This window comes from Dermochelys coriacea, chromosome 17 (genome assembly GCF_009764565.3).
Source record: "Dermochelys coriacea isolate rDerCor1 chromosome 17, rDerCor1.pri.v4, whole genome shotgun sequence".
Classification (NCBI taxonomy): Eukaryota; Metazoa; Chordata; order Testudines; family Dermochelyidae; genus Dermochelys; species Dermochelys coriacea.
The window spans coordinates 21946408-21973492 of record NC_050084.1 but is presented as its reverse complement, the minus strand read 5'-3'; the positions used below and the strand labels follow the sequence as shown (position 1 = coordinate 21973492).

General features: G+C 48.8%; 1 protein-coding gene across 1 annotated transcript; it reads left to right on the top strand.

Moving 5' to 3' along the window:
- The first annotated feature begins 21869 nt into the window (after positions 1 to 21869).
- Positions 21870 to 24070, top strand: LOC119844683 (C-C motif chemokine 3-like). The gene is made up of 3 exons (XM_038375883.2): positions 21870 to 22026; positions 22392 to 22506; positions 23705 to 24070. The coding sequence occupies exons 1-3, from the start codon at positions 21957 to 21959 to the stop codon at positions 23790 to 23792; spliced, it is 273 nt and encodes a 90-aa protein (XP_038231811.1). The 5' UTR covers positions 21870 to 21956; the 3' UTR covers positions 23793 to 24070.
- The last annotated feature ends 3015 nt before the right edge of the window (positions 24071 to 27085 follow it).

Here is a 27085-nt window from a genome sequence, read left to right as displayed (position 1 = left end):
TGTTTTCATAGGGTATGTCTACATGGCAATGAAACAGTGGGGAAAGAAGGAAGGGATGTGGCAATCATCCCAGCCTGTAACTATGCGGACATCTTCACTGCACTAAAATACCTGCTGCTGGCCCATGTCAGCTGACTCGGGCTCACGGGGCTCAGGCTTCAGGGTTATAAAATTTCAATGGAGATGTCTGGGCTCAGGCTGGCAGCCGGGCTCTGGGACCCTCCCTCTAGCAGGGTCCAGAGCCCAGGCTGTCACTTGACCCTCAAATTCTTAATTACAATTTTATAGCCTTGTTGCCTGAGCCTGAGTCAGCTGCCATGGGCCAGTTGCAGGTGTTTTATACCCATAGTTACATGCTGGGTCCTTTATGATTATTGCCATGGCCCGTCCCTCTTTCCCCACACCCCCATAACTCCCTGCTTGAGTCCCTTGACTCTGTCACTGCCTCTGGGCTGGAGTTTATTCACTGCCCAAAAGTTTTGTTTTCACAGAGATAAAGTTGCCCAGGGCTGTCCTGTGCCCTTCCAGAACATCAAATGCACCTGTATTATGACAACCAGGGAACATGGAGGTAAGGTTCACGCCAGCCCTAACCCACACCCTGCCCTCTGCTCACTGTGAGTGACATGCCAGCCTGGCTTCCCGACAGACATGCTAGCACTCTTTGTTAGATGATATGGAGCCTGGCTGGGACACAGCCCATGGGGACAGCAGGAGAAACTCTCGGGTCATGTCCTCACTAACGCAGAGTCCCATGTAGGGTAGGTTTAATGAGCACCAGCTGGCTCTGCCTGGCTAGACAACTAGTTCACCTGCTCTGCTCCGTCTACTCCTGAGTCACCAGATATTATCACCCAGGATCCTTGTCCTAAGGAGCCCCCTGGGACATCCCCCACATCCCCCTGCCCTGTAGGGCACTGTCATGTCTGCTCCCAGACTGCTTCTCCATATGGCCAGCACATGACTCAATGCGGAGTCAGCAGGGCCCGGAGTCCTTTGGGGGCAGGTCCCTTGCCTCGTATCGCAGTGTGAGCTATTGCAACCCACTGCAAGTAATCCTGCAGCAGTCCACATAGCCTCCATGTGAGCATGTTAAATGCTCCAAAACGTCATTAATGCAGAGCTTGGATTGCCCTTTCCGAGGTGGAGAATGGCTACATGTAACCCTCTGAAAATCAGGACATGAAGAGGTGAGGTACATGCCACCTGCACTACACACCCTCCCCTCTGCCCTCCATGAGTGATACCCAACACCTCAATAGCACACACACGCTCCTCCTATCCTTGCAGACACTACCGAAAAAGTTGGGGGCTGAATATATGAGCAGCTTCAAATGGTGTGTGTGTGTGTGTGTGTGTGGGGATAATGTGGGGCTGAGACCCACCCTCCCCCAAGCAGAAAGGACAATACTGTAATATCTGTAGGGTTACAAATCCTGAGCAGTAAGAATTAGTGATCAATGGCTTGATGTCTAGTTGGCAGCCGGAATCAAGCAGAGGTCCCCAGGGGTCTGTCCTGAGGCCGGTTTTATTCAACATCTTTATCAATGATCTGGATGATGGGATGGATTGCACCCTCAGCACGTTCACAGATGACATTGAGCTGGGGGGAGAGGTAGATACGCTGGAGGGTGGGGATAGGGTCCAGAGTGACCTAGACAAATTAGAGGATTGGGCCAAAAGAAATCTGATGAAGTTCAACAAGGACAAGTGCAGAGTCCTGCACTTAGGAAGGAAGAATCCCATGCACCGCTACAGTGGAGGGAAACAAAAATGATTAGGGGACTGGGGCACATGACTTATGAGGAGAGGTTGAGGGAACTGAGGTTATTTAGTCTGCAGAAGAGAAGAGTGAAGGGGGATTTGATAGCAGCCTTCAACTATCTGAAGCAGGGTTCCAAAGAGGATGGAGCTTGGCTGTCCTCAGTGGTGGCAGATGACAGAACAAGGAGCAATGGTCTCAAGTTGCAGCAGAGGAGGTCTAGGATGGATATTCGGAAACACTATTTCACTAGGAGGGTGGTGAATCACTGGAATGGGTTCCCTAAAGAGGTGGTGTAGTCTCCATACTTAGAGATTTTTAAGGCCTGGCTTGAGAAAGCCCAGGCTGGAATGATTTAGTTGGTGTTGGTCCTGCTTTGAGCAGGAGATTGCACTCAATGACCTCCTGAGGTCTCTTCCAACCCTAATATTCTATGATTCTATGATTCTACCAGTGTACGAGTGGAGTTATGCTACTGGCCTCCACATCAAGAACTGGCTACTGAGTAGAATTGGGTTATGCCAGAAAGTGCTAGTGGCTGCCATCAAATGAGTCTTTGATCCAAACCAAACACAGAACTCGTTAAAGCCAAAGCTGTGCAGGGTGCTCTCTTTCAGGCTGAGTGGAAGGAGCAATGAAGCTTCTTTTTCTTGTAAAGATAGTTGGAAACAATGGGGTGCAATTACCCAAGGCAATAGGGCTGTATGGCAGTTCAGAGTTAAGCCATGTGGGCAGGGGCTAGGACTTTGGGATTGCAGGCTTTGAGTGTTGGAAGCAGAAAGCCTGAAGAAAGCCTGGAGAAGGAGTTGTGAGTAGAACCCTGAGAAGATGCAGAGAGATGGGGCATCTTGGGCACAGAGCTGGCAGTAGGGGTAGACTTGAGGCGTTCTGAGAACAGAAACTGCCAATTGCTCTTTGTTTCTACTGTCTCCATGGAAACAGGGCTGTGAGTACATTCGTTGTAAATGGACAAGATTCCACCAAGTCAAGACCTGACTCATCTCATCAATTTCTCCTCCTAATGGAAAGAACACGGCAAGGCCCCAAATATTGGCTTACACACTTGTGCCAAAGAGACAACAATATTGACAAAGATCAAAGGGGAAATTTAGTCTAATAACACAGAAATCCTGGGGGGACATCAACAGCCTGTGTACAGACGGATAATGTCACAAAAGGGGAAGGTTTAGGGACACAATTATGCAACAGCTTAATGATCACTTCTTGGAACTTTAGTTCACAAGAGAAGGGCTCTTACTGAAAGTGACAACACAGGAAAAGCTACAGTTGAACCAGTATGTAATACTGGACCAAAAATATAATTCAGCTCAGCATCCTGGGTGGAGGAAGGATACCAAACCACAGAACTGTGTCAGTAAATTCAGAAGGGGAGATTCCAGGAAAAGGAGGAAGTTAATTCAAAAGACCCTAAAGTGCAGTTATGACATTAGAATTGGCATGGAAGTTTCTTAGGCAGCTGCCAAGGATCCACAGGGCATGCTGTGCCTCCGATCTTTACACAGTCTCCTTGGGAGGGTACCCCTTCAGTGCTAGGCCCTGGACTCCACTCTTTATAAGGTGAGCTCTGCAACTCCCACACCCTGTGACTGGGTCCCTGGCGTGAGTACCCCTGCTTCTCACCTTGGCTCCTTCAGCTGGGTCCAAAAGAGAATGAACCTCTGTTGGAGACTTACCTCTCCTGGGAGCAGTGCAGCCAGCAGACATTTTCAGTGACCCCAGGGCAGCCTTTCCAAACCAAGCCAGCATTTGTTAGCCAGCTGGGATGCAGTGATGTCATAAATATAAAGGGAAAGGTAACAACCTTTATGTATGTGGTAACATCAAATCCCTCCTGGCCAGATGTATTGAATCACTTTACCTGTAAGGGGTTAAGAAGCTCAGATAACCTGGCTGGCACCTGACCAAAAGGACCAATAAGGAAAGAAGATACTTTCAAATCTGGGTGTGGGGGAGGTTTTGTTTGTGCTGTCTTTGGTTGTTCCCTCTCTGGCTGGAGAGAGAGACCAGGCAGGTACAACATCTCCTGAAAACATACCGGAAATGATACATCTAAGATTACAAAAATTGTAAGTAAGGCAAGGAAATGTGTTAGATTAACTTTTGTTTTTAGCTTGTGAATTTTCCCTATGCTGAGAAGTAGTTTCATTCCTGTTTTGTAACTGGGAAGCAGAGTCAGAGGGGAATCCTCTGTGTTTTATATCTTTTTATTTACCCTGTAAAGTTACCTTCAATCCTGATTTTGCAGGTGTGATTATCTTACTTTTTTTTTATAAATAAAATTCTTCTTTTAAGAACCTGATTGATTCTCAGTGTCCTAAAAATGAAAGGTTAGTATATTATTCTCAAGCCTCCCCTGGAAAGGGGGTGAAGGGGCTTGGGGGGATATTTTGGGGGAATGGGGACTCCAAGTGACTCTTTCCTGAATTTTTCTGTGAATCACTTGGTAGTGGCAGCAATACCGTTCAAGGACAAGGAAAGGAATTTGTACCTTGGGGAACTTTTTAACCTAAACTGGTAAAATATAAGCTTAGGGAGTCTTTCATGCGGGCCCCCACCTCTGTATCTCAGAGTTCAGAATGGGGAGGGAACCCTGACAGGTGGGTAGGTTCCTCAGCTTACATTGGAAAATCAAAGCTTATCCACATGTTCATGCTGGTAGCAGTACCTGCCTCTCTTATCCAAAGTGTCCATCTCCCCCTGCCTCGGGCAGCCAAATTCTTACTACCTGATCTGACACCTCAGTCCTCTGTTCCCACTGTGTTCACCCGTTCTGCCTCCCTTGGCTGCGAGATGCTAAAGTTACTGTCCAATCATTGGTCCTTCATTGTATTCTAAGGTAGCTCCATTTGTTGCCAGTTCTTGCTAGTTCACTCATATCAACCCAGTCATTTCTGCACCTACCTCTCATTCCTGCACTTAGAGATGAAATTAACCCTTCCAGTCCTAGTAGGTCACAATGCAAAGGTGAGTGGGTAAACTGTGTCACACATATTTTTCATAAAAATAATATAGACATCCCCGAAGTTCGCCACAGCAACCATGACAGCCTCGCACAAGGCGAGCCTAGACACAGAGGAAATAGGAAGGTAAGGGGGAAAAAACCCCAGTATGAGTCAAGAAATTATTTGAGCCAACCAGGTATCTCTTCAAAAATGGAGATCCTACCCCAGTGGAGTCAATAAAAGGAAAATAAAGTGTGACTGGTAAGATGTTAAATGGAAATATGGACGGCTGAGGGAATTTGAAGAGCAAAGAACCAAAGACACAAAAACAAATCAGAAATTCTTTATATATATCTGAAGCAGAAAGTTTCACAAGAGAATCAGTGGGTGCCCTGAGTTAGGAGGCAGTATTGTCTGCACATTGAGAAAGAGACGAGTGATTTATTCCCATCTGTCTTCACCATGGAGGACCTTGGGAGATACCTTCCTCAGACTTGCTCTTTTCTGGTCATAAAGAAGAGGAGCTATCAGAGAGTGAGGTTGTGGAGGAAACCGATAAAACTACAGAGCAACAGGTCACCCAAGTGTTTTGAAGGACTTTCAGAACTAAAAAAGAAAAGGAGTACTTGTGGCACCTTAGAGACTAACACATTTATTTGAGCATAAGATTTTGTGAGCTACAGCTCACTTCATCACGAAAGCTTAAGCTCAAATAAATTTATTAGTCTCTAAGGTGACACAAGTACTCCTTTTCTTTTTTGCGAATACAGACTAACATGGCTGCTACTCTGAAACCTTTCAGAACTAAGTGGCTGAGCAGGTATCAAAAACACGTAGTCATTAAACCCAGCTATTATATTCAAAGTTCCCCCAGCCAATGGTTCATCAGTTCCATAGCCAACATGCACAAGGGAGTATTGTGGCCAGCATCACATCTGCCTGCTTTCGACTGCCCTAACCTGGGGGACCAGGAGTCTATTTTGCAGCTGGGTGAACTGGCCATGGCCTATGACAGTGTGAGATTGAACCCCACAATCTTCAGGAAGGTAGGTAAGCGCCTTAACCACACCATCATCACACCTCTTCAAAGTGGAGGGCAGCAAATGTTATATTACAGCAGAGTGCCGGGTTTAGTATAGTTAAGGTTAAAACCAGCCTTCTGTTTAAATCTAGTTTGTAAAAAGGGGCTTGGGTGATCTCAGGAATTACAGAACAGTGAGTCTTGGTACATTACCAGGAAAACTGGGTGAAACATTAGAAAGTAGCACTCTAAAGGACCTGTGTGAACATGCTACTGTAAGGACTAACTAGCTGGGCTTCTGAAAAGGAAAATCACACCTCTCTAATCTGCTAGGGTTCTTTGAGCATGCCAACAAAACAGCGAATAAAGGGGAATGAGCAGACATAATTTAATGGACTTTTGATGAGTGGCCTCCCAAGAGAACAAACCTGTGACAGTTGTGAGCCACGTCACTTCATGTGCAACTGAAAGGCACTCAGATACTCCAGGATAAGCACCTACGTAGAACAGGATAGAATAGAGCAGGGGTCTCAAACATGCGGCCCATGGGGTTATTTTCTGAGGCCTGTCAGCTCCCCATGGCCCCCTCCACCCAGCGTTTACCTAGTGTGGCTCCAGCCCAGCACACACCAGAAGCAGGGCAGGCTCCCTGCCTGCCTGCCCTGCCCCCGCGCCACTCCGGGAAGTGGCCGGGACCTGGGGCGGGGGGCACAGGGGTCTGTGTGTTGCCCTGGCCACTCCTCAAGGTACCTTCCCCAAAGCTCCCATTTGCTGCGGTTCCCCGTTCCCGGCCAATGGGAGCTTCGGGGGAGGTACCTGGAGGCGCTGCCAAGGCAACACACAGACCCCTGTGCCCCCTCTCCCCCCAGGTCCCAGCCGCTTCCCAGAGCGGCGCACCCCACACCCCTCCTGCACCCCAACCCCCTGCCCTGAACCCCCTGCCGCACCCTGCATCCTGACCCACTGACCCACCCTGCACCCTGACCCCCTGCTCTGAGCCCCCTGATTCACCCTGCTCTGGGGACAGGGAGGGGGCAGAGTTGGGGTGGGGATTTCGGGGAAGGGGTTGGAATGGGGGCAGGGAAGGGATGGGAAGAGGCGGGGCAGGGGTGGGGCCTCATGGAAGGGGTGGAGTGGGGACGGGGACGGGGCAGCAGGTGTGGGGGTGGTCAGTGGTGCGGATCTCGGGCCAATGTACTAGTCCTCATGTGGCCCTCGTGGTCATTTGAGTTTGAGACCCCTGGAATAGAGGCTCATAAGGGAATAATGTAGCCATGGAGAGGTAAAGTTCATTTGTAAATCAGAAACAGACGAGGAGACAGAAAACAAAGATTAGGAATAAATCATCATTTTTAACATGGCACAAGGTTAACAGCAGGTGCCACTAGAACCCATATTAGGACCCCTGGGGTTTGATACATTTATCAGTGATCTGGAAAAGAGAGTAAATGGTGAAGGGCAAAGATCTGCCAATGACACAAAATTATTTAGGTTAATCAAGACTGGAGAAGACTGAAGAACTTCAGAGAGATCATAGAATCAAATCATAGAATCATAGAATATCAGGCTTGGAAGGGACCTCAGGAGGTCATCTAGTCCAACCCCCTGCTCAAAGCAGGACCAACCCCAACTAAATCATCCCAGCCAGGGCTTTGTCAAGCCTGACCTTAAAAACCTCTAAGGATGGAGATTCCACCATCTCCCTAGGGAACCCATTCCAGTGCCTCACCACCCTCCTAGTGAAAAAGTTTTTCTTAATGTCCAACCTAAACCTCCCCCACTGCAACTTGAGGCCATTACTCCTCGTTCTGTCATCTGCTACCATTGAGAACAGTCTAGATCCATCCTCTTTGGAACCCCCTTTCAGGTAGTTGAAAGCAGCTATCAAATCCCCCCTCATTCTTCTCTTCTGCAGACTAAATAATCCCAGTTCCCTCAGCCTCTCCTCATAAGTCATTTGCTCCAATCTCCTAATCATTTTTGTTGCCCTCCACTGGACTCTTTCCAATTTGTCCACATCTTTCTTGTAGTGTGTGTTAGGGGGCTTATTTCTTCATCCTTTCACTTCCCTGGTCCTTCTTGCATGAACAGAGAGCGACAATACCCAAAGTCCGAAAGTGCAAACAATTCAATGTTTATTGGGGTGACCTTCCAGCAAGCTTAAATCCAAGTTCTTTTTTCCTTATTTTCGAATCCCAACTTACTTCATATTTGCTCCTAATTTAGATAGTAGTATTGTCAGCTATACCTTAACCAATCATTTTACTGACATTTACCTAACCAATTCTAACATATTGTAACATGATTAGCTAACCAATTATATCCCATCACCTTAATTAGTTTACACCCAGCGAAAACAGAAACAATCACAGAACCAGACAGAGACCATGCAAATAAACAATAACAAAGTGAGAACTATAATGACAAAACAATACAGAAGTGAGGATTTTACAACTACATCTGTAAAAACATAAGGGTTTTTCAGCTGTGTCTATTGATGAGTGAGTATTTACCAAACAGAAAACTATCAAACTAAATTTCTTTTTACATCTTCTAGGCTCTTCCCTTTCTCTGGAGGTGATAGATTGGATCCCCTTCCTAACAGCCCCAGATTGTCTTTTTTCAATATGACTAGTTTGGAATGTGAGCATGTGACCGTTTGCTTCCCAGCTTATGGCTGCTCCCACTGCTTAGCCAAGGGCCTTAACTTAAGAACAAAAGAAAAGGAGTACTTGTGGCACCTTAGAGACTAACAAATTTATTTGAGCATAAGCTTTCATGAGCTACAGCTCACTTCATCGGATGCTCAGATAAATTTGTTAGTCTCTAAGGTGCCACAAGTACTCCTTTTCTTTTTGTGAATACAGACTAACACGGCTACTACTCTGAAGCTTAAGAACAGGGCCTCTGTGATAGTCTGGTTCTGTGCTTGTTTCTGTCTGCTGTATAATTAATTTAGCTGGGTGTAAACTAATTAAGGTGGTGGAATATAATTAGTTAGCTAATCATGTTACAATAAGTTAGAATTGGTTAGGTAAATTTCAGTAAAATGATTGGTTAAGGTATAGCTGAGAATATTACTGTATAAATTAGGGGCAAACAGGAAGTAGATTGGGATTTGAATACAAGGAAAAAGGAACTTGGATTTAAGCTTGCTGGAAGGTCACCCCAATAAACATTGAATTGTTTGCACTTTCGGACTTTGGGTATTGTTGCTCTCTGTTCATGCAAGAAGGACCAGGGAAGTGAGAAGGTGAAGAAATAAGCTCCCTAACAGTGTGGGGCCCAAAACTGGACACAGTACTCCAGATGATGCCTCACCAATGCCAAACAGAGGAGAATGATCATGTCCCTCCATCTGCTGGCAGTTCTCCTACATATACAGCCCAAAATGCCGTTAGCCTTCTTGGCAGCAAGGGCACACTGTTGACTCATATCCAGCTTCTCGTCCACTGTAACCCCTAGGTCCTTTTCTGCAGAACAGCTGCCTAGCCACTCGGTCCCCAGTCTGTAGCAGTGCATGGAATTCTTCCATCCTAACTGCAGGACTCTGCACTTGTCCTTGTTGAACCTCATCAGATTTCTTTTGGCCGAATCCTCTAATTTGTCTAGATCCCTCTGTATCCTATCCCTACCCTCCAGCGTATCTACCAATCCTACCAGTTTAGGTTCATCTGCAAACTTGCTGAGGGTGCAGTCCACGCCATCCTCCAGATCATTAATAAAGATATTGAACAAAACTGGCCCCAGGACCGACCCTTGGGGCACTCTGCTTGATATTGGCTGCCAACTGGACATGGAGTACGCGTTGAGCCCGATGATCTAGCCAGATTTCTATCTATCTTATTGTCCACTCATCCAGCCCATACTTCTTTAACTTGCTGGCAAGAATACTGTGGGAGACTGTGTCAAAAGCTTTGCTAACTGATTTAGTTGGGGATTGGTCCTGCTTTGAGCAGGGGGTTGGACTAGATGGCTCCTGAGGTCCCTTCCAACCCTGATAGTCTATGATTCTGAGCTAGGTGAACGGGCAGCACATTAGTTGATGAAATCCAGTGCTGGCAAGTACACACTGGAAGGAAATATTTGAACTACTCATCCGTATAGCTGGGTTATAAATGAACTATAATCACTTAGGAAAAACGCTGGGGTAATATTTTCAAAAGAGCGTAAGGCTCAGATCCCATGGGTGTTAGGCACCTAAATATCTTGGAAGAGCTGAGCCTAAGTGACTTAGATGCCTAAGTCCCATTGACATTCAATGACATTTAGAGAATGGACATACGATGCTAAAGCACACAGTCATTTTTGAAAATTTTCCCTGGTCACCCTAGAAAACAGGTCTATGATGGAGAGTAAAAACCCTGCACTGGAAAGGAAGGGGTTAAATAGTGACTTTGGGCTCAGGCAGCCCCACCCTGCTGCACCTGCAAAGCATGCTGGGGCTGAAGAAGGAGGTGGAAAGGGGACCGGGACTCCTCAGAATGCAGCCGGTGCAGGTGAGTAGACCTATGCCCTTAGTTTCTTGGAGGGAGCTCTATGGGAGGTCCAGCTGCCTGGGACCTGTGGATCCCGGGACTGTACCAGACCTGCTGTGGAGAAAGGGCTCAGGACACTCAGAAGATCTGTGATTTACCTTTGATTTATTTTAATGCCTTCCCTGGCTCTGTTGGAGAAGGGGACTGGGAGGAAGCAATCCAGGGAAGCGGTGGTATTGGTAAAGCACTTTGGGTGCAGACCTTCGCTGTCTGCTGCAGGGCCAGGGGTTGGAACCCAGTGAAGAGGGTGGGCCCAGGCTCCCCTACCAACTCCTAAGGGGAGCCAGGATCCACAAGCTGAGTAGGGACCTCAAGACATGGACTCACGGGAAGCCAGGAGACCCCCTTGGCTGATCCTAGGTCTATTGACTGCTGGGCTCTTTGCTTCTCTCGAGAGGGGTAAGGCACTATCTGACCCTCTGGAGCTAGCCTCCCTCATACAAGGATTGAACCCACCAGCAGGCAAATGACTCGCCGCATTGCTGCACCCAGATGCAAAGGGGCGCCATAGCAGCGAGTGACCTGCCCCAGGGGCTTAGAGTCCCGAGTCACTGAGGCATGTTACCCCCGGGCACCACTGTGGGCAGCTCAGGAAAAACCTTCGATCAGTGGGTGGCAGTGGGCGGAAGAGGAAACAGATTACGAGGTGGCATAAAGAATGGGAGAGAAAATAATACTGACAATATCATAATGCCATTCTGTCAATCAGTGTGACGTTCTCTGACCATTGTGTCTAGCTCCGGTCCCCTCGTCTCAGGAAAGGTTGGTGCAGCGAGAGAGAGATGGGGTCAGGGACAAGCAGTGAAAGTGATTAGAGATTTCCATAAGAGGAAAGACTGAAAAGACAGACCCTGCTTAGTTTACAGAGCAGACAAGCAGGGAAATGGTAGCGGTAATTCAAACAATGAAGAGCCTCGTGCAGGTAAATGAGGGCCCTCTTTTTTTCCTTCTCTGTAATAATAGAGAAAAGGAGCAGCCAATGAAATTTAAAGCCAACACATTTAAAACAGATAGAAAAACATAAGTTTTGTACATTGGGCATAAGTAGGCTGCAGAACTCCTTGCCACAAGATATCAACTGAAGGCAAGAACTTAACACAGAGACATTTACATGGATAATGAGACTAACCCCACTTACATAAAGTAGGTGAATGCTTATTTTATTTTTTAAACTGGATAAACTCTCCTGCTTCTGGGCAGAAACCAGCCACTAACTGCCAGGGTCAGGAAAGAATTTCCCCTGGGTCAGGTTCTTACACAATTGCCAATGAGGGTGGGCTTACAACTGTCTCTGAAGGCTCTGGTGCTGCCCCTGTGGGAGACTGGATACCGGGCTAGCTGGACCCCTGATTGGATCCCGTCAGGCTGTGCCTGTGTAGTTGGCATTGGCACGGTGGTTGCGGTTGCAGGGAGAAAGGCTCAGTGGGAACTGTCAGGGATAAGGGTACAACATGTGGGGCTTGCATGGCAGGTGCTTGGTGGGAAGTGGCAGATGGCATTGTCAGAAAGCAGCAGGGATAAAGTATGGGAGTAACGGGCACTGGCATTGCACAGAGTAAGTAGGAGGCACCTACAGTCAGCAGGGGCAGGGCATGCATGGCATGGACAACAGAGACACTGTTCAATTCATTCATAAACTGATGACGAGTCTCTTGTCCAAAGCACTTTCAATTCCCAGGGAATACTAGGCTTTTCCCTAATGAGCTTTTCTTGTTTCTCCTCACTGAAACCTGCTATATATAATCGCAATGGCTCATATCTTCCCTGACTCAGTACAGCCCAAGGTTCCCTCTTTGGTTACTTATGTGGTTAAAGAAAAGTATCTGATCAGCACAAAAAGCAGAAGGGATGTGGGGTCAGGTGGCAAAGATCACTGCACAAAATGCAACAGACCCAAAGAAAAAATTTCTCTAGGGACTGATCCTGCTCTGACAGCATGAGGAGCATCCCCCAACCCCGACACTCTCCATGGTACTAACAGTACCATCAGTGGGATGCAGGGATCACTCAGTGCTTAAAGTGCATGCAAAATCTCTCCTTTATTCTGTGTTCAGCATGAGCTAACAACAGCAGCTTCACTGTGGCCCTGCTCAGATTCTCTGTCTGGGAAGCTCAGCCCTTAATTGCGCAGTCCCCACTACCAGACCACAGGTGTTAGCCATAGGCAGGCACTGCCTCCCTTAACAGTGATCGGCCCCATCACAGGGATACAAGGTGTGGGTGAAGGATCCCCCTCTTCTGCACTCACACGAAGCAAATGCACGATCTGCTCCTTTATGCTGCAATTTTTTCCACCTCCAGAATATCACCTCCCCCACACTGATCAGTAGGGATAGGAAACTGATATCACGATGACTCTGGTTCCCCGTTCATCACTGTAGTATTTGTCCGCTGGGCATTGTCAGGAGAATGTATGAAATCTTTGGCTCTGCCACAATGCCATCAAATAACACCAACTAGCTCTGGGCCTGTGTACCCAGTAGGCCCCAGAATAAATTTCCTGCTGAAATAGTGCCAACATCCCATCCCATGAAAGATCTTTGAATGTGATCTCTCAATATTCTGGCATAACTTCTGCCATCTATCAGACAGGCTGTGCATCTTTGCCCTGTTTTATTTTTAATTCATCTGGTCACCACATATGCCATCAAATATTGATAGGTATCGGACTAAATCTGTAGCTGTCAACAGAGGAGGAAATGCTTTAGAGAGGGTTCCAGTTGAGTAAGTCTTTCACAGCATGGTATATCTAGATGATAACTGCTATGACCTTGTTTTCTGTGAGCTGTACCTTTAAATTCTAAAGAGCTGCCAATTTGTGAGACAGAGAAGACACACACTCTGTGCTCTCTCTCCTGGAGCATTTATTTTTTCTGCTGGTTTAATTGTTTCTTTCACTCAGACTGAGGGTACCGGGCTCTTCTGGATATAGGGTCAAGTTAATGAGCCTATCCTGAAATGTGTGTATCTCTTGTCCAGTGAGAATCCCCTCATGGGGCAGGGATCCCTTCTTCATGGTGCACACACATTTAGATGTCTAAATTAAAAGGCAGCAAGAGGTTCTGGTGGAGGGTTCTCCTGTTCTAGACAGCTACCTTGATAGTTAATGAGAAATCATATCATAGAATCATAGAATATCAGGGTTGGAAGGGACCTCAGGAGGTCATCTAGGCCAACCCCCTGCTCAAAGCAGGACCAATCCCCAACTAAATCATCCCAGCCAGGGCTTTGTCAAGCCTGACCTTAAAAACCTTTAAGGAAGGAGATTCCACCACCTCCCTTGGGAACCCATTCCAGTGGCATGGAAGCTGAAACTCAGCACCAAAGCGCAAAAGTTTTAATGACATTCTGCGGGATGAGCCTGCGGTGACTTTGCTTGGCTGGTCTCTGCTCTCTGGGGAAAGGCAGTCATGAGGCCCTGGCTTCCTTTTTGTGAATGATCAGTGTCAGTTGCCAGCTGGTCACATTGTGCAAGGCCCGGTGTGGTGGCTAACTCAGCAGTTTCACTTCTCAGGCGCGTCTCTGCTTTCACTCTGCGGAGAGTTTGTACTGATCCAGATCATTGAGTGTCTTCTGGTTTCATGTCAATACATTTTAAGGGTGGCAGGGACAATTATGATAATCTAGTGTGGGGTTCTCAAACTGGGGGTCACGACCTCTTAGGGGGTCATGAGGTTATTATGGGGGGGGCTGCCCAGCTCTGAAGGCAGCACCGCTGCCAGCAGTAGCAGCGCAGAAATAAGGGTTGCAATGGAGTGCAAAGTCTGCTGTGAAAAGTGAGATTGGCAAAGTTTCTTCACACACCCTGTATTAAACAGTAACTATTTTAAAAAAAACCCTGTTCTGTTTATAATGATAATTCAATAAAAATGTGGTTTAGTCTTAATTTAAAGGTGATGAGAAAAGTAAATTCATTTTAAACAACAGAGTTATAAATTTAGCATTTAAAATAGTGTTAAATATAAAATATGATTTACATTATGTGGGGGGGAGGGTTTGCACTCAGAGGCTTGCTTTAGGAAAGGGGTCGCCAGTACAAAAGTTTGAGAACCGCTGAGTCATACTTCTTGCATAGCACAAACCCAAGAATTTCACCTAGTGATTCCTGCACTGAATCCAGTAACTGTTCGTGGCACCAGTGCACCGGTTTTAGGAAGGCGGCCACTCTTGATTTAAAGACACCAAGTGAAGGAGAATCTACCATGTTCCCTGGGAAGCTGTTCCAATGATTAATTCCCTTCCTTGTTAACATGTTGAGTTTTATTCCTTATTTGACTTTTTCTAATTTCAGCTTCCAGACACTGGACCTTGTTCTGCCTTTGTCTACTAGATTAAAGAGCCCTTGGCTGTCAGAAGTCATCACCATGTGGAGGCACTTATAGACCATGAACAAGTCACCTCTGCAACTTCTCTTTGGACAGCCAAATACTTTGAGCTGCTTTAAACTTCCAACTCCTTTGCGTGAATCTCTTGCGTGAAAATGTGGTGTGCAGAGATCACATCCTATCATGCTGACTGATAATGTCTCCTTGTTGGCTTGTACTCCCCTGTCTGTCTGTATCCATATGGTGTCTTTATACTTAGATTGTGAGTTCCTCGAGGCAGAGAATGTCTTTTGTTCTGTGTTTGTCCTGTGCCTAGCACACTGGGACCTAGGCCATATGTGGGTCCCCAGGTGATACAGCATGACAAATAATAAATAATTATCCATGGCTGCTGATTTGAAAATGTTTAACTTTCATAGAAGCTGTCCAACATTAGATACTTAGTTATTATTCGGTTGGAAAATATTTCATCATTGTTATATGAGACACGTACACTATCCAGCTTTATTCCAAATGCAGAACAGAAATCTTTAATGAAAACTTCTGCCTTGGCAATATCACTAGAAACAATGTTACCATCTCTGTCTGGCCAGGGACCTTTACAGTTGTTAGGATTCCTTTTGTTCCTGACAGATTTTAAAAACTTCCTCCCCGTTGTCCTTAGCCCACTTGGCCATTGATATCTTATTGATACTTACAATCCCGTACTGCCTGCCTGCTCTTCCCAACTTCTAATGTATATTCATGGCCACTAACTTCCCTGTTTTTCCATATGTGTACTGATTTCTTATCTTTGATCGCTGCCCCACATCCCCTTTGAACCAGAGTCACTCATGACTCATGCCCCAGAGTTCATAGCCTCTTGGCGTGAATTCTGAGTTTGTAATTAAACATCGGGTGAGACTGGGACTGTCTCTAGCACACTGGGGTTCTGGTCCTTGACTAGGCTCCGCTAGGCCATTGTGATAAGACTAATTAATAAATAATTAGGGTGATTTTACTTTCCTAACTCTGTCTCCTGCCTCTCTCATGGCTCCTTGCACAGCTACTCACCTGGAAAAGCTGGGTCCTCTTGCTGGGTCCTCTCCCCGCTCTCTGGGGGAGACCAGAGGTCCGATTCAGACCTGGTGTTACACCATGCCCTAGCTGCGAGGGGCACATGGGGAACTGCTGCTGTCAGCAAGGCGACTAATGGTGATCTGCGACCCACAGGGGCGGCGAGTTGTATGGACCCGTGGTGCCCGGGCTCCAGGAATATTCAGGGCCTGGGGGCCTGGCTCCACCAATATTTGAAGCCCGGTCTCTCCCCTGGCCCCTGCCTGCCGCCCCCATGCGCCTCCCCTGGGCCCCAGAGCATCCCTGCCTCAAGCGGGCGGCTGCCCTGCAGCTCTGCTCTGCACTCCCCTGCCGGTGGCAGCGGTGGGGTGGCCACTGCTGCCTACAACACAAAAGCGGAGGGAGGAGGGGAGGAGGCGCACACATGATCCCCTCCCCTGCACCCTCCGGGAGGCGATGCTGAGGGGGCTTCCGGGGGATGGAGTCTGGACCTCACCTGAGCAGCTGCTGGGGCTTGGGTGACTGTCTGACCATGTGATCCGCGTTCCCCTCCCCCCGCCCGCAGCCACCACTCCTGCCCCACACTGGGCAAGGGGCAGCCCCATCCCCCGTGAGGCTACTGTGAGGGGCAGCAAGCTACAGCAGGGGAGGAGACCACATGTGACGGTAGCCCCCTGCCCCTTGGCACCCACTCCAGGGGAGGCGAGGGGGCTTTTGGGCCCTGAGAGGGGCCTGGCCCCTAGCTGCACACGCAGTGATGGTGCTGGGTGAGTGTGCTGCTGGGGGGGAGAGGGCAGGGGGATTGTGGAGTCCTCCTCTCTGGCCCCAGCCCCGTGGCAGCCTGCCTGCACCCCAAACTCCTCATCCCCAGGCCCACCCCACCCCAGAGCTCGCACCCCCAGCCAGAGCCCTCACCCCCCTGCAGCCCAACCCTCTGCCCCACCCTGATCCCCCTCCTGCACCGTGAACTTTCATCCCAGCCCCACCCTGCAACCCTCACCCCCGCACCCCAACCCTCTGCCCTAGCCCTGAGCCCCCCACACCCCAAACCCCTCATCCCCAGCCCCACCCCAGAGCCCGTACCCCCAGCCAGAGCCCTCATTCCACCCCCACTCCCACATTGTGCAATATAGGAAAACTGTTAAATGCTTGCTGTTTCCAGTCCATTTTTTCATTATTTTAAAATATATACATCGGCTTACAAGGCAGGTGTGGGGCAAGGTGAGACTTGGACCCATTCTGGGCACCACTAAAAATTATACAAACCTGCTGCCCCTGCCGCCCCACACCCATCATAGGGAGCAGTGACTCTGTGCCAGCCAGAGACCTGTCCATGTGGCCGCGATTGGGCAGACTTGCACTGGTTTGGGGCACTCCCAGTGGAGGCTGGGGAGAACTTCTGCTCAGCCTGGAATAGGGGGGTGGGGAGACCATGCCCGTGGATGCAGTGGGGTTGGTGCTTGGGTCGCTCTGTCTGAGCGCTAGACTCAGTGCCAGATGAGGCTGGATATCCTGCCCCTTCTGAGTGGAAACAGTTGCAGTTTGAGGAAGCCTGAGTCACATCCGCAGGGGTTAAGGAGGGGCTTTGAGACTGCAGAGTCACGGGCGGCATCAGCCATCGCCATGGCTTTCACTGTCCCCCCCACTCTAGCTCCTGAGACTCTGCTCTCCTGCAGCCATGCCAGAGGGGCAGAGGCCTTTGTGATGGACAATGCTCGCTGGGGGTGCTGTCTAGTGGTTAGGGGGTTAGGCCCCTGGTGCCCATGTCTCTACACTTTCCCCGGACCAACTTCACAACCAGCTGCCTCCAGCCAGTACACATGGCAGGGTCTCCTTCCCCCCGCCCTTGAACGCAGCTGCCCCCCCCCCCCGCAAAGTGAAATGGGGACACGTCTTTCCCAAGAGATGCTCCCTGCCCTCCAAGTGCGAGTCTTTGCTCCATGTGCACTTCTGTGCTCTAGGAATACAAAAGCACCAGCATGTCCCCTGTCCCAGTGGGAGCACTGGCTACCAGCCCTGAGTGGGTGATAGGACAGGGCTGTCTGCAATAGCAAAGACCCAAGAGATCCCTTTCAGTCCTGCATTCCTGTGAGATCCTTTGGAACAATGGCCCCGCACCAGCTACCTGACTTTCCCCCCACTGATGAATGAGCCCTCGCACGACACCATCCTCCTCGATTCAGCCAGGGAATGGGTCTGGGAACCACAGGCTCATCTTTTCTGCTCCAGGAGCCTCCCTAGGCAGGGATGGGTCTTGAATGGGAGAGACGCAGCACTTGGCCTGTACGTGTTGGAGAGTTGCCCTACCTTTGATGATCCTGGCATGGGGCTCAGCTCTGGGGCCCTGGCTGGCTTTGGGAATTCCCTAGCCAGGGCTGTGTCATGCTCAGGGAGACCCCAAAGCGTGTCAGATGTGAAGGGAGAAGAACAAGGCCGGGTCTCCTGCCCATCACTTACTCAGTCGCACACAGTCCCACCCCACTCCCCACCCACCTGCCGACCCGTCCCCTGAGAGAAAGAGTCCTTCTCTCCCCTCCTGAGAGCTCAGGCACGGTCAGGCTGCTCAGATTTCCTGCACGGTTTCCCAGCCATGAGCATCCCAGCTTTTGGTGGGACTCAACCAGCTCTGCTCTTGCTGAGTGGCCCTGGAGTCGGTGCTGTCGTGGCCGCTCCCTCGTCCTTCTGTAATCGACATGCATGAAGCTGACTCTGGGGAGAGCAGTGGAGGGCCTGGAAATGGGGCAAGGACAGGGGGAGTCAGCAATGAGATGTTCTCCTGTCCAAACCTATGCAGGTCTTGGCACCTGGCGAGCTGCCTCCTGTCCTCAGAGCTGATTAGCCAGGAGCTCAGGAGAGGTTATTTGAAAAGCGTGTGAGGTTTCCTTAGCCTAAAGCTCAGATCCTGCCTGCGATTCCCGTGCCTGTTTGGTTGCATGCAGAGGAAGTTCTGAGGTCAGGAGAAATCTCTCACTGGCTCTGCGCTCGTTTTAACCTTCCAAGAATTCACAGAGAACTGCCCCAAATTAGCTCCTGGAGCTGAGCTTTGAGAAAAACATCCAGTCTTGATTTACAAGTTGTCCCAGTGGTTAATTACTCTCGCTGGTAAAAATGTACACCTTATTTCCAGTCTGAATTTGTCTAGCTTCAACTTCCAGCCTCTGGATCAAATTTAGCCACATTTAAAGCCCAGCTGAGAAACTCAGCTCCTTACCTTCCTCTCTCTTTTATCCGGTGTCATTTTATTAGCACAGAGCATTTACTATTGACGAACTCCCCGCACCCCCAAACTCCCGAGAACTGAACCCCAAGTCATAATTCCGCCTCCATCAAATACAAATTGTCTCATTAATGATACCAAGCCCATAAGAAGAGACTGGCTGAAATAGAAATGACCAACCACTCACTGAAAGCGACTGTGCGCGGGGCCCTCTCTTGCCTGGCACATCTGGTGGTGTATCAGACTCAGACTGGGGATGGGTCAGTGACTGGCATGGCAAGAGAACAGGGTACTCAGTTTCACAGAGTTACCCCTCTGCCCTCTGAACTGAAGGCAATCATGTGCCACAGAGGGCAGAGCTGATGAGAGGACCTTTGTTACCGAGGATGCTGAAGCATTGCTAATGGCTAAAATGGAAAGAATCTATTATCAGTATCACTAAACAGCCTAGCTGCTCCAGTCCTGGACCAGGACTCCAGTGTGCAAGGTGCTGTACAAACACAGAACAAAAGTCAGTCCCTGCCCTACATACAAGACGAGACATTGGATGGATACAGACAGACGGGGGAGTACAAGGCAACAAGGAGACAATATTTGTCAGCATGGTAGGCAATGATCTCTGTACACCGGCAGCCCCACACTTCTGTTGGATCTCAGGTTGAGTTTGCAAGGCCAGCACTCAGAAAACTCTTTGTGCTCCAAGAGACACTAAGCTGGGAAGTCAGGAATGCGGATTTTTGCAGAGGCCCTTTTCAGAGCCAAGCTACACATTACAATACAGCGGATAATTCAAAGGTGTCAAATCCATTGGTGTGCCTCCGTATAAAAAGGCCAGGAATTGGCATGAAAGCTGGAAAGCCCTAAATGCAATCAAAGCCCAAGCACTCCGAATCCTTAGCTCCATGCTGTCAGCCAGCAGAGCAGAGCGGATCACAGCCATTGAGTTCCACAGCTCAAGGGTCAAAAGCCAGGCGATGGAAGCTAGCGGGTTCACGTGTTAGTTCGAAGCCCGCCAATTGGCCTCTCATTGCAACAGCAGTGCAACAAAGGCACAGAAAAGCAGGGATGGTGCCAGTCTTCTAGCTCTTGTCCATTTAATCAGCCAGCACCCACGGCATCTAGCCATTATCCTCTGTCATCACTACTTGCCTATGAGTTCTACTGAGGCCATCAAAGTCTATTAATGTCCCTTTTCATTCAGATGTTTAATTAAATTACAATAAAGGTGCTGGACCGATAGCCCTAAATCCTCTGCTTTTGCCTAGAATAGTCCCAGAACTGCCTCACCAATGAGCCTTTGACCCTGATTGGCAGAAAGTGCATCTTGGCCTGGGAGGAGAACCAGTCTATGTGGCCGATTCAGTCCTCAGCTTCTCTGCAGAACCTGCCATCAAGAAAGTGTGAATTGTGAGAGTATTTTCTGCGATGCAGGCTCTTGTCCACCAGGAATGGGGCTGGGTCCCTCCCCTAACTCATTTCACACAAGGGTCACCAGGCAGCCATCGGAATATCACTGTTCCATACCGAAGCGTGACTGGTAGAGCTCACTGGGAAACGGCTTTTGTTCTCTCCCCCCCTTGCAAACAAATTCAGAGTTTTGGTTTTTCAATGAAAACTTGAAAATTTTCAGTGAAAACAGAATATTTTTCAATTCAACATTGTCATTGACAACTCGGACAATGGAGGGACAGTATGTTTTCTAAAATTCTAAAAGTCCACTGCATGCATCCGATGAAGTGGGCTGTAGCTCACGAAAGCTTATGCTCAAATAAATTTGTTAGTCTCAAAGGTGCCACAAGTCCACCTTTTCTTTTTGTGGATACAGACTAACATGGCTGCTACTCTGAAACCTTTCTAAAATTTGCAATGACACCAAGTCGGGAAGGATTGCAAGCACTTTGGAGGATAGGATTAGAATTCAAAATGATCTTGAGAAGTTGGAAAAGTCTGATATCAATAAGATGAAATGTAGTAAAGACAAGTGCCAAGTACTACACCTAGGGAGGAAAAATCAAATGCACAACTACAAAAGGGGACTAACTCTTAGGTGTCAGTACTGCTGAAAAAGATCTGGAGGTGACAGTGGATCACAAATTGAATAAGAGTCAGCAATGTGAAACAGTTGCAAAAAAGACCAATATCGTTCTGAGATGTATTAAGAGGAGTGTTGTATGTAAGACACAGGAGGTAATTGTCCTGCTCTGCTCGGGACTCGAGAGACCTCAGCTGGAGTCCTGTGTCCATTGTTGGGCACTACACTTCAAGAAAGATGGCTTAGAAAATGTGATGTATGAGGAAAGATTTTAAAAACTGGGTATGTTTAGCCTTGAGAAAAGAAATGTGAGGGTGGATGCGATAACAGTCGTGAAATATGTTAAGGGTTGTTACAAAGAGGACAGTGATCAGTTGTTCTCTGGGTCTGCTGGAGGTAGGACAAGAAGCAACAGGCTTAAATCTGCAGCAAGGGAGATTTAGATTTGATATCAGGAAAATTTTTCTAGCTATAAGGGTAGTTAAGCTCTGGAACAGGTTTCCAAGGGAGGTTGTGGAATCCTCATCAGTGGAGAAGAAAAAGACGCCCCCTACCCCAAAGAGCTTCACACAGACAGTAGGTTCCTGTCCCCAGAAGCTTATGGTAATGACCTTCAATCATCAATAACCTGGGCTGGATTTGAATTAGGGACTCAAGACTTCAGATTTCATTTTGTGTCTTGTGTCACACCTAGTTCCCGCCAAAGGCAGGTGTGTTAGTTCAAAGACAAACCTGCCACCATTACCATGAGGGACTCATGTCCTCGCTTCCTTTCTCCTTTTTCCAGGACTTTTGATGACCTAAACTCTGAAATGGAATTTGAGAGTCACTCTAGATTTCAACTTCCTCTTTGATTTCTCAACTCAGCAAAATTTGGGTCTGTGTGTCATCATTGACTTGGTATGATGTGTGCGTTTCCCTAAAATGCTGCTGTATAAAGCCGGCACAAGGGCCTGTGGTTCAGCATCAGAGAAAGGAGGAGAACTTGAAAGAATCCCAGCTCTGGTCCAGCTGCTGCCGCTCCTCCTCACCCAGCATAAGCATGAAGGTCTGTGTGGCTGCCTTCACTATTCTCATCGCTGCCCTCTGCTCCCAGGTCCAATCTCAGCTTGGTAAGTCCTGTTTCTTTTCTGCCTCTCTGCAGCTCTCACTCGGAGCTCTCACTTTCACTGAGGTTCAGACTACGTCAAGGTTGGTTTCAGGTGTAGGAAGGTGTGTTCCCCATTCTGACACTGCAGCTTTTACTGACCCAGCCTGGTTGGGAGGGAGCCCATGCAACAGTCATAAACTTCAGTTGGTCTAGCTGAACTATCTCAGGGGTCTTCCTTCTCTGAGATGCCTGTGAGCAGTGACAACAAGGGGTGGAGCTGAGGGTCAGTTAACCCTATTGAGACTTCAGGAGAAGCCTTCAGATCCTCAGACACCATCAGCGAGGGGTTAGAGAGAATCGTCATGCAAGTCTCTTCTTTCCTTCCAGATGGCGTCAACACCCCAACTTCCTGCTGCTTCAGCCATGTTGCCAAGCCAATCCCACGGAGCCTTGTGGCAAAGTACCGGCACACCAGCAGCAAGTGCTCCTTGCCGGCTGTAATGTGAGTATGATTTTCTGCCAGACATTCTATGTTCATGCAGAGAAACAACCCCATAGGATGAACAGATGGGGGAGGGAATCTGCAGGGTTCTTGTAAAACAAATGTCATAGGCATTTTTAATCCTGGGATAAAAGACAATTATTCAAAAGTTCTCCACATTCCCCTGTGACCCTTGGATGCCACAATTCTAGAGGCCTTCAAAATACCTACAATAGGTATCTACAGAGAGCAAGGCGGGATTGATGTTTTGCAGACCCATGAAGAAGGTTCATGCTTTAGCCCTTGCTCTGGGTTCTTGTATCAGGGACTGACACAGCTTTCAGTTCCCTGAGTAACTCAGCAGCAGGGGTTTGGGAAAGCATTCTCATGCAGCTCTCTTTAAGCAGAAAGCAGGGCCTCAGAGGGCAGCAAGAAAGCTGGGGTATCTTGAGCATTCCAGTAGGGGCAGACGGGGCCAGAGCCACAGCTGGGGTAAATGGGCATAGCCACACCTGCTGCGGCTCTAAACTGCAAGCAAACCACTAGTGAGAGTAACAAAGGGTGGGCAGGGGACAGACTGAGGAAGAAGAAGGGTTGCAGCAGTGATCCCCCGGGTCACTCAGGTTAGGGATCTGCACTATTTTAGATGATCACTGATATTCATTGCATGGGCATGGAGGAAGAAATGAGTCAGCAGAAGGGATATGCATGGAGCCAGGATAGTGGCTCAGTGGGACCAGAATTTAGGAGGATGTCCCTTATGTCAAGAGCTGGACATTGCACCGGGGTAAAGTCACCTGCTGGGGTGAGCCCAGGTGGTAACGTCTAAGCTGGAGACGCTGATCCAGTGACAGTGGGATTTTATCCTCATGATCTCCAAATCTGAGGCAGCTGAAATCCCTGTGTCTGGGGGATGGTGCTACAGCTGAGTGACAGGCACTCGCTGGAACTTTATTGATCTACTGCATTCTCATTGGCTGAGACAATAGGCCTGACATGTGCTGCAGCCAGGCACAGATCAGCTTATCCACCATGAAGGTTTCACCTTTATAAAAGCAGAGTCCTCACTGGCTGACTATTCTTAACAATGCTCAGTCTTGTTGGCAAACACAGAATCCATCTGGTCTCCACGACCAGCTCGGCCGTAGCTTGTGTCCCAGGGGATCCACTTTCCTTCTTCTCCCTGTGAAGATTCTGAACTGAGTTTTTATCTCTGCAGCTTTACCACGAAAAAAGGCCGTGAAGTCTGCTCCGATCCTAACGCACGATGGGTCCAGGAGCATGTCAAGCACGTGAAACAAAACTGACGAGCCCCTGATGGGAATAGCTGCTGGCAACCGTCCCGAAAGTCCTCGGGGGTCGCGGGTGGCAATTGCTCCTCCCACAAAGAATTTATTTTAATATATTATTTGTAATGTTTATTTTTGAACTAGAGCAACAATTTATTATATTTAAATTATTTGTGCTTAAGTTAAATCAATGTCAATTTTTTTTGATCAAACAAAATACAAAATGCAATTGAAATATTTGGCTGTGCCTGTTCATGAGGATTTAGGATTCAAAATCATAAAATGTGACGTGTTAACAACTATGTCTGGGCCTACACATCTTTGAATGCTCTGGGCTGTCTCTCTGAAGCTTTTGCAAGAGTGATCCCTGATCTGGGGGATGAGGGTCTCAGCAGCATGTCTCTGGCGATATCAATTCCCAATTAAAATAATCCAACCCCAACCCTTTGCAGCTGGAAGTAAAAGGGAGAAGGTTGAAAAACCACGTTATATTTATAAAGCAAAGGTGAAATTTGCCTGCAGTGGAGCAGTGTGGGGCCAGGGCTTGGAGTCACGAGTGAACAGCTCTAGTCAAGGATGGGGGAGGGAGTATGGCCTGGAGGTTAGATCATTGGCGCTCAACCTTTTCCATACTGGGCCCCTCCCTGACTTAGCAATGAGGGAAGGAGAGGGCGGTTGTGACCCCCTGATTCCTGTTCATGACCCCCTATCCCAAGACTCAGGACCCCCTAGTTGAGAACCAACAGGTGGGAGGATCCACAGGTCTGGAAGCCAGGTTGGGTGGCTCCTAGGCAGCTGCTGTGTTCATACTGCCACCTCTGGCAAATGGGAGAACTGCAACCAATGAGTCCTACTGGCTCAAGCCCCACTGGATGTCCCGCCCACAGAGGCCCTGAGTGGCAGTGCCCACAGTGTTTCCTGATTGGCCCAGGCATGCTATTGAAGGCATAGGGAAAACACCTGGAGGCTGCTGTGCAACTAGGGGAATCTCTGGCTTGATGCTGCAACAGACCCTTCTGTGTGCTCCTGATACCTTGCCTTGTTCCTGGCCCCAGCCCTGCTCCTGGGTCCTGGCCCCAGCTCTACTTCTGATACCTGGCCTTGCTCCTCCTTCCTGATTCTTGGCCCCTCTCTGCTCCTGACACCTTGCGCTGCCTTGGCTGACCTACTTGACTCGGACCTGGTGCGGTTCATCAGCTCTGAATGGTTCCTGTGATGTGACACTAGCCTGGATTGCTGCTTCTGGCCTTGATCTTCTGGACTGACCTTGTACCTTACCTTCTTCTGTAACTTGTAGGCTAGAACTAGGGGCTGGCAGCCCGGACTCCTGGTTCTAGTCCTGGCTTTGCAAGGATGGCAGTGGGGTGGGTTTTATTGCCAGTCTATCACTGACTACCTGGGTGACCCTGGCTAGTTTATAACGGATCATTGCTCTCTACAGGGCTGAATCACAGCTGCTTGACGGTGTGTCCTCGACTCCTCACTGCTAATAGCTCTGGAATATTCTCCTTTGGCACCACTGGTAGGGGCTGGTGCTTTTGCAACAGGAGGCTCTGAGTTTTCGCTCCTCTTTTGCTGTGAAGTTCTGTGTGGCCCCAGCACACAGCATCAAGAAATTCACCATGTCTTAGACACAGTGGGCCAGATCAGTCACAGAGTAATTCCACTGAAGTTACTGGCATTATCCTGGGGATGAATTTACCCTGGTATAAATATAATCTCTGGCCACCTAGGAACTACACAGCTGTCCCCATGCTGCACCGCTTGTAACTTCCTGCGGACAGGAACCGGATTTGCATCTCCAAAAGCATAGGCCCTCGCCACTGGAGCGAAAGGCAAATCTTCACTGCCTGTCATCAGGCCAGCCCTGTGACATGCAGCAGAGTAGCTCTGGTCCCAGAGTAGCTCTGGTCTGGTAGGGGGCAGTTTGAACCTGGATTCCTGCCTAGGTCACTAGTGACATGTCAATGGGCTGTGTATTTACCTGGTTGCTATGGCGATTGCAGTCCACAGGAGTTGAGCATGACAACACTTAACCCTTGCAAGACCAGGCTCCCAGAGGGCAGCAGGTGAGTGTTCAGGGATGTGTAATTCTACACCCCTGTGCCAGGCATTGAACTTGAGACCTCTGAGTCCAAACATGTGACCTTCTATTGTCTGAGTTAAAAGACCCACCTCTGGTAGTCAAGACTGTAGTAGGCTCATCAAGCTCTATATGGGGCCCAACCCCGTGAGACGGCCGGGGTGCTGGAATCAGGGAAGCTGGAACTAGGGGTGCTGGGGGTGTGGCCGTACCCCCAGGCTTAAAGTGGTTTCCATCATACACTGGGTTTACAGTTCTGTTCAGTGGCTTTCAGCACCCCCACTATAACACTTGTTCCAACGCCCCTGTGAGACGGGGACAGAGCCTCCCGCTGATTGGGTTACACATGCAAAGGGCTGGAGTCCTGCTGAGTGTCCACCATGGATTTGGATCCAGATCCATTGGACACAGACATTAATCTTTCCCTGGAGGAAACCTAGCATGAGACTCAGCAATAGACACTTCCCTTATAGACACCAATGTGTCTCCCCCCTTGCCTATAAGGATCCAGCTAGTGCCTGCTTGGCGCCTCCAGGAGACAGAGAACAAAGCGTTCAGAACCCAGGAGTGCATGTTTAGTGGAGTGCTGGGTGGAGCGCTCCAGGGGGACACCACTGCTAGGAACCTGCGGTAGCCCCGCTGCTGGGGAAGGCGGATTTGCTGAGCCCTGGGATGCACGCGGTGGGTGTTGCATCCCCATTGTGTGGTGTGGGCTCTGGGAATTGTGCTCTTGCTGGGTATAATCCCAAATGACTCTCGGCAGGTGCTTGCCCTCCAGCCCTGGACGTCACAGCCTCATGGAGTCCCCTGTAGTCACTGGTGGGTCATAGAGGTAACGGGCTATTTGTGAGTCTGTTTTCACTGATTGGAGATTCTTGGGGTCTGCAGCATTTGGCCTCCTGTCAGCTGTGTCTTAGAATTATTATTCTGGCAGCTGCCTGGTCTTTGAGCTCCTTGCTTTGTTTCATTACTTGGTAGAAGCCAATTGGTTTCTATTGCACAACGTTTGTTCCTTATCTGCCCAGGGACTGAAAGGTTGGCTCTTTCTGTTAAGAAAGAAAAAGGGCAGATTTGTTTTGCCGTCCCTGGATTGGGGTGTGATGTTTTTAAAATTTATTTAGAGAAATCGTAACTAAATATTGTTTTTTCCCTAGGTAAGACGGGGATCTGGGCCCCTGCCTCTGCCCTTCCCACCAACGAATGCAAAGCCCCAGCTATGCAGCTACCA

Bases quoted from the DNA above. Each gene is read 5' to 3' on its own strand.
- LOC119844683 (XM_038375883.2), top strand. From the start codon at position 21,957: ATGAAGGTCTGTGTGGCTGCCTTCACTATTCTCATCGCTGCCCTCTGC. The intron at 22,027-22,391 runs GTAAGTCCTGTT...CTTTCCTTCCAG, and splicing joins CCAGGTCCAATCTCAGCTTG to ATGGCGTCAACACCCCAACT. The intron at 22,507-23,704 runs GTGAGTATGATT...TTATCTCTGCAG, and splicing joins TGCTCCTTGCCGGCTGTAAT to CTTTACCACGAAAAAAGGCC.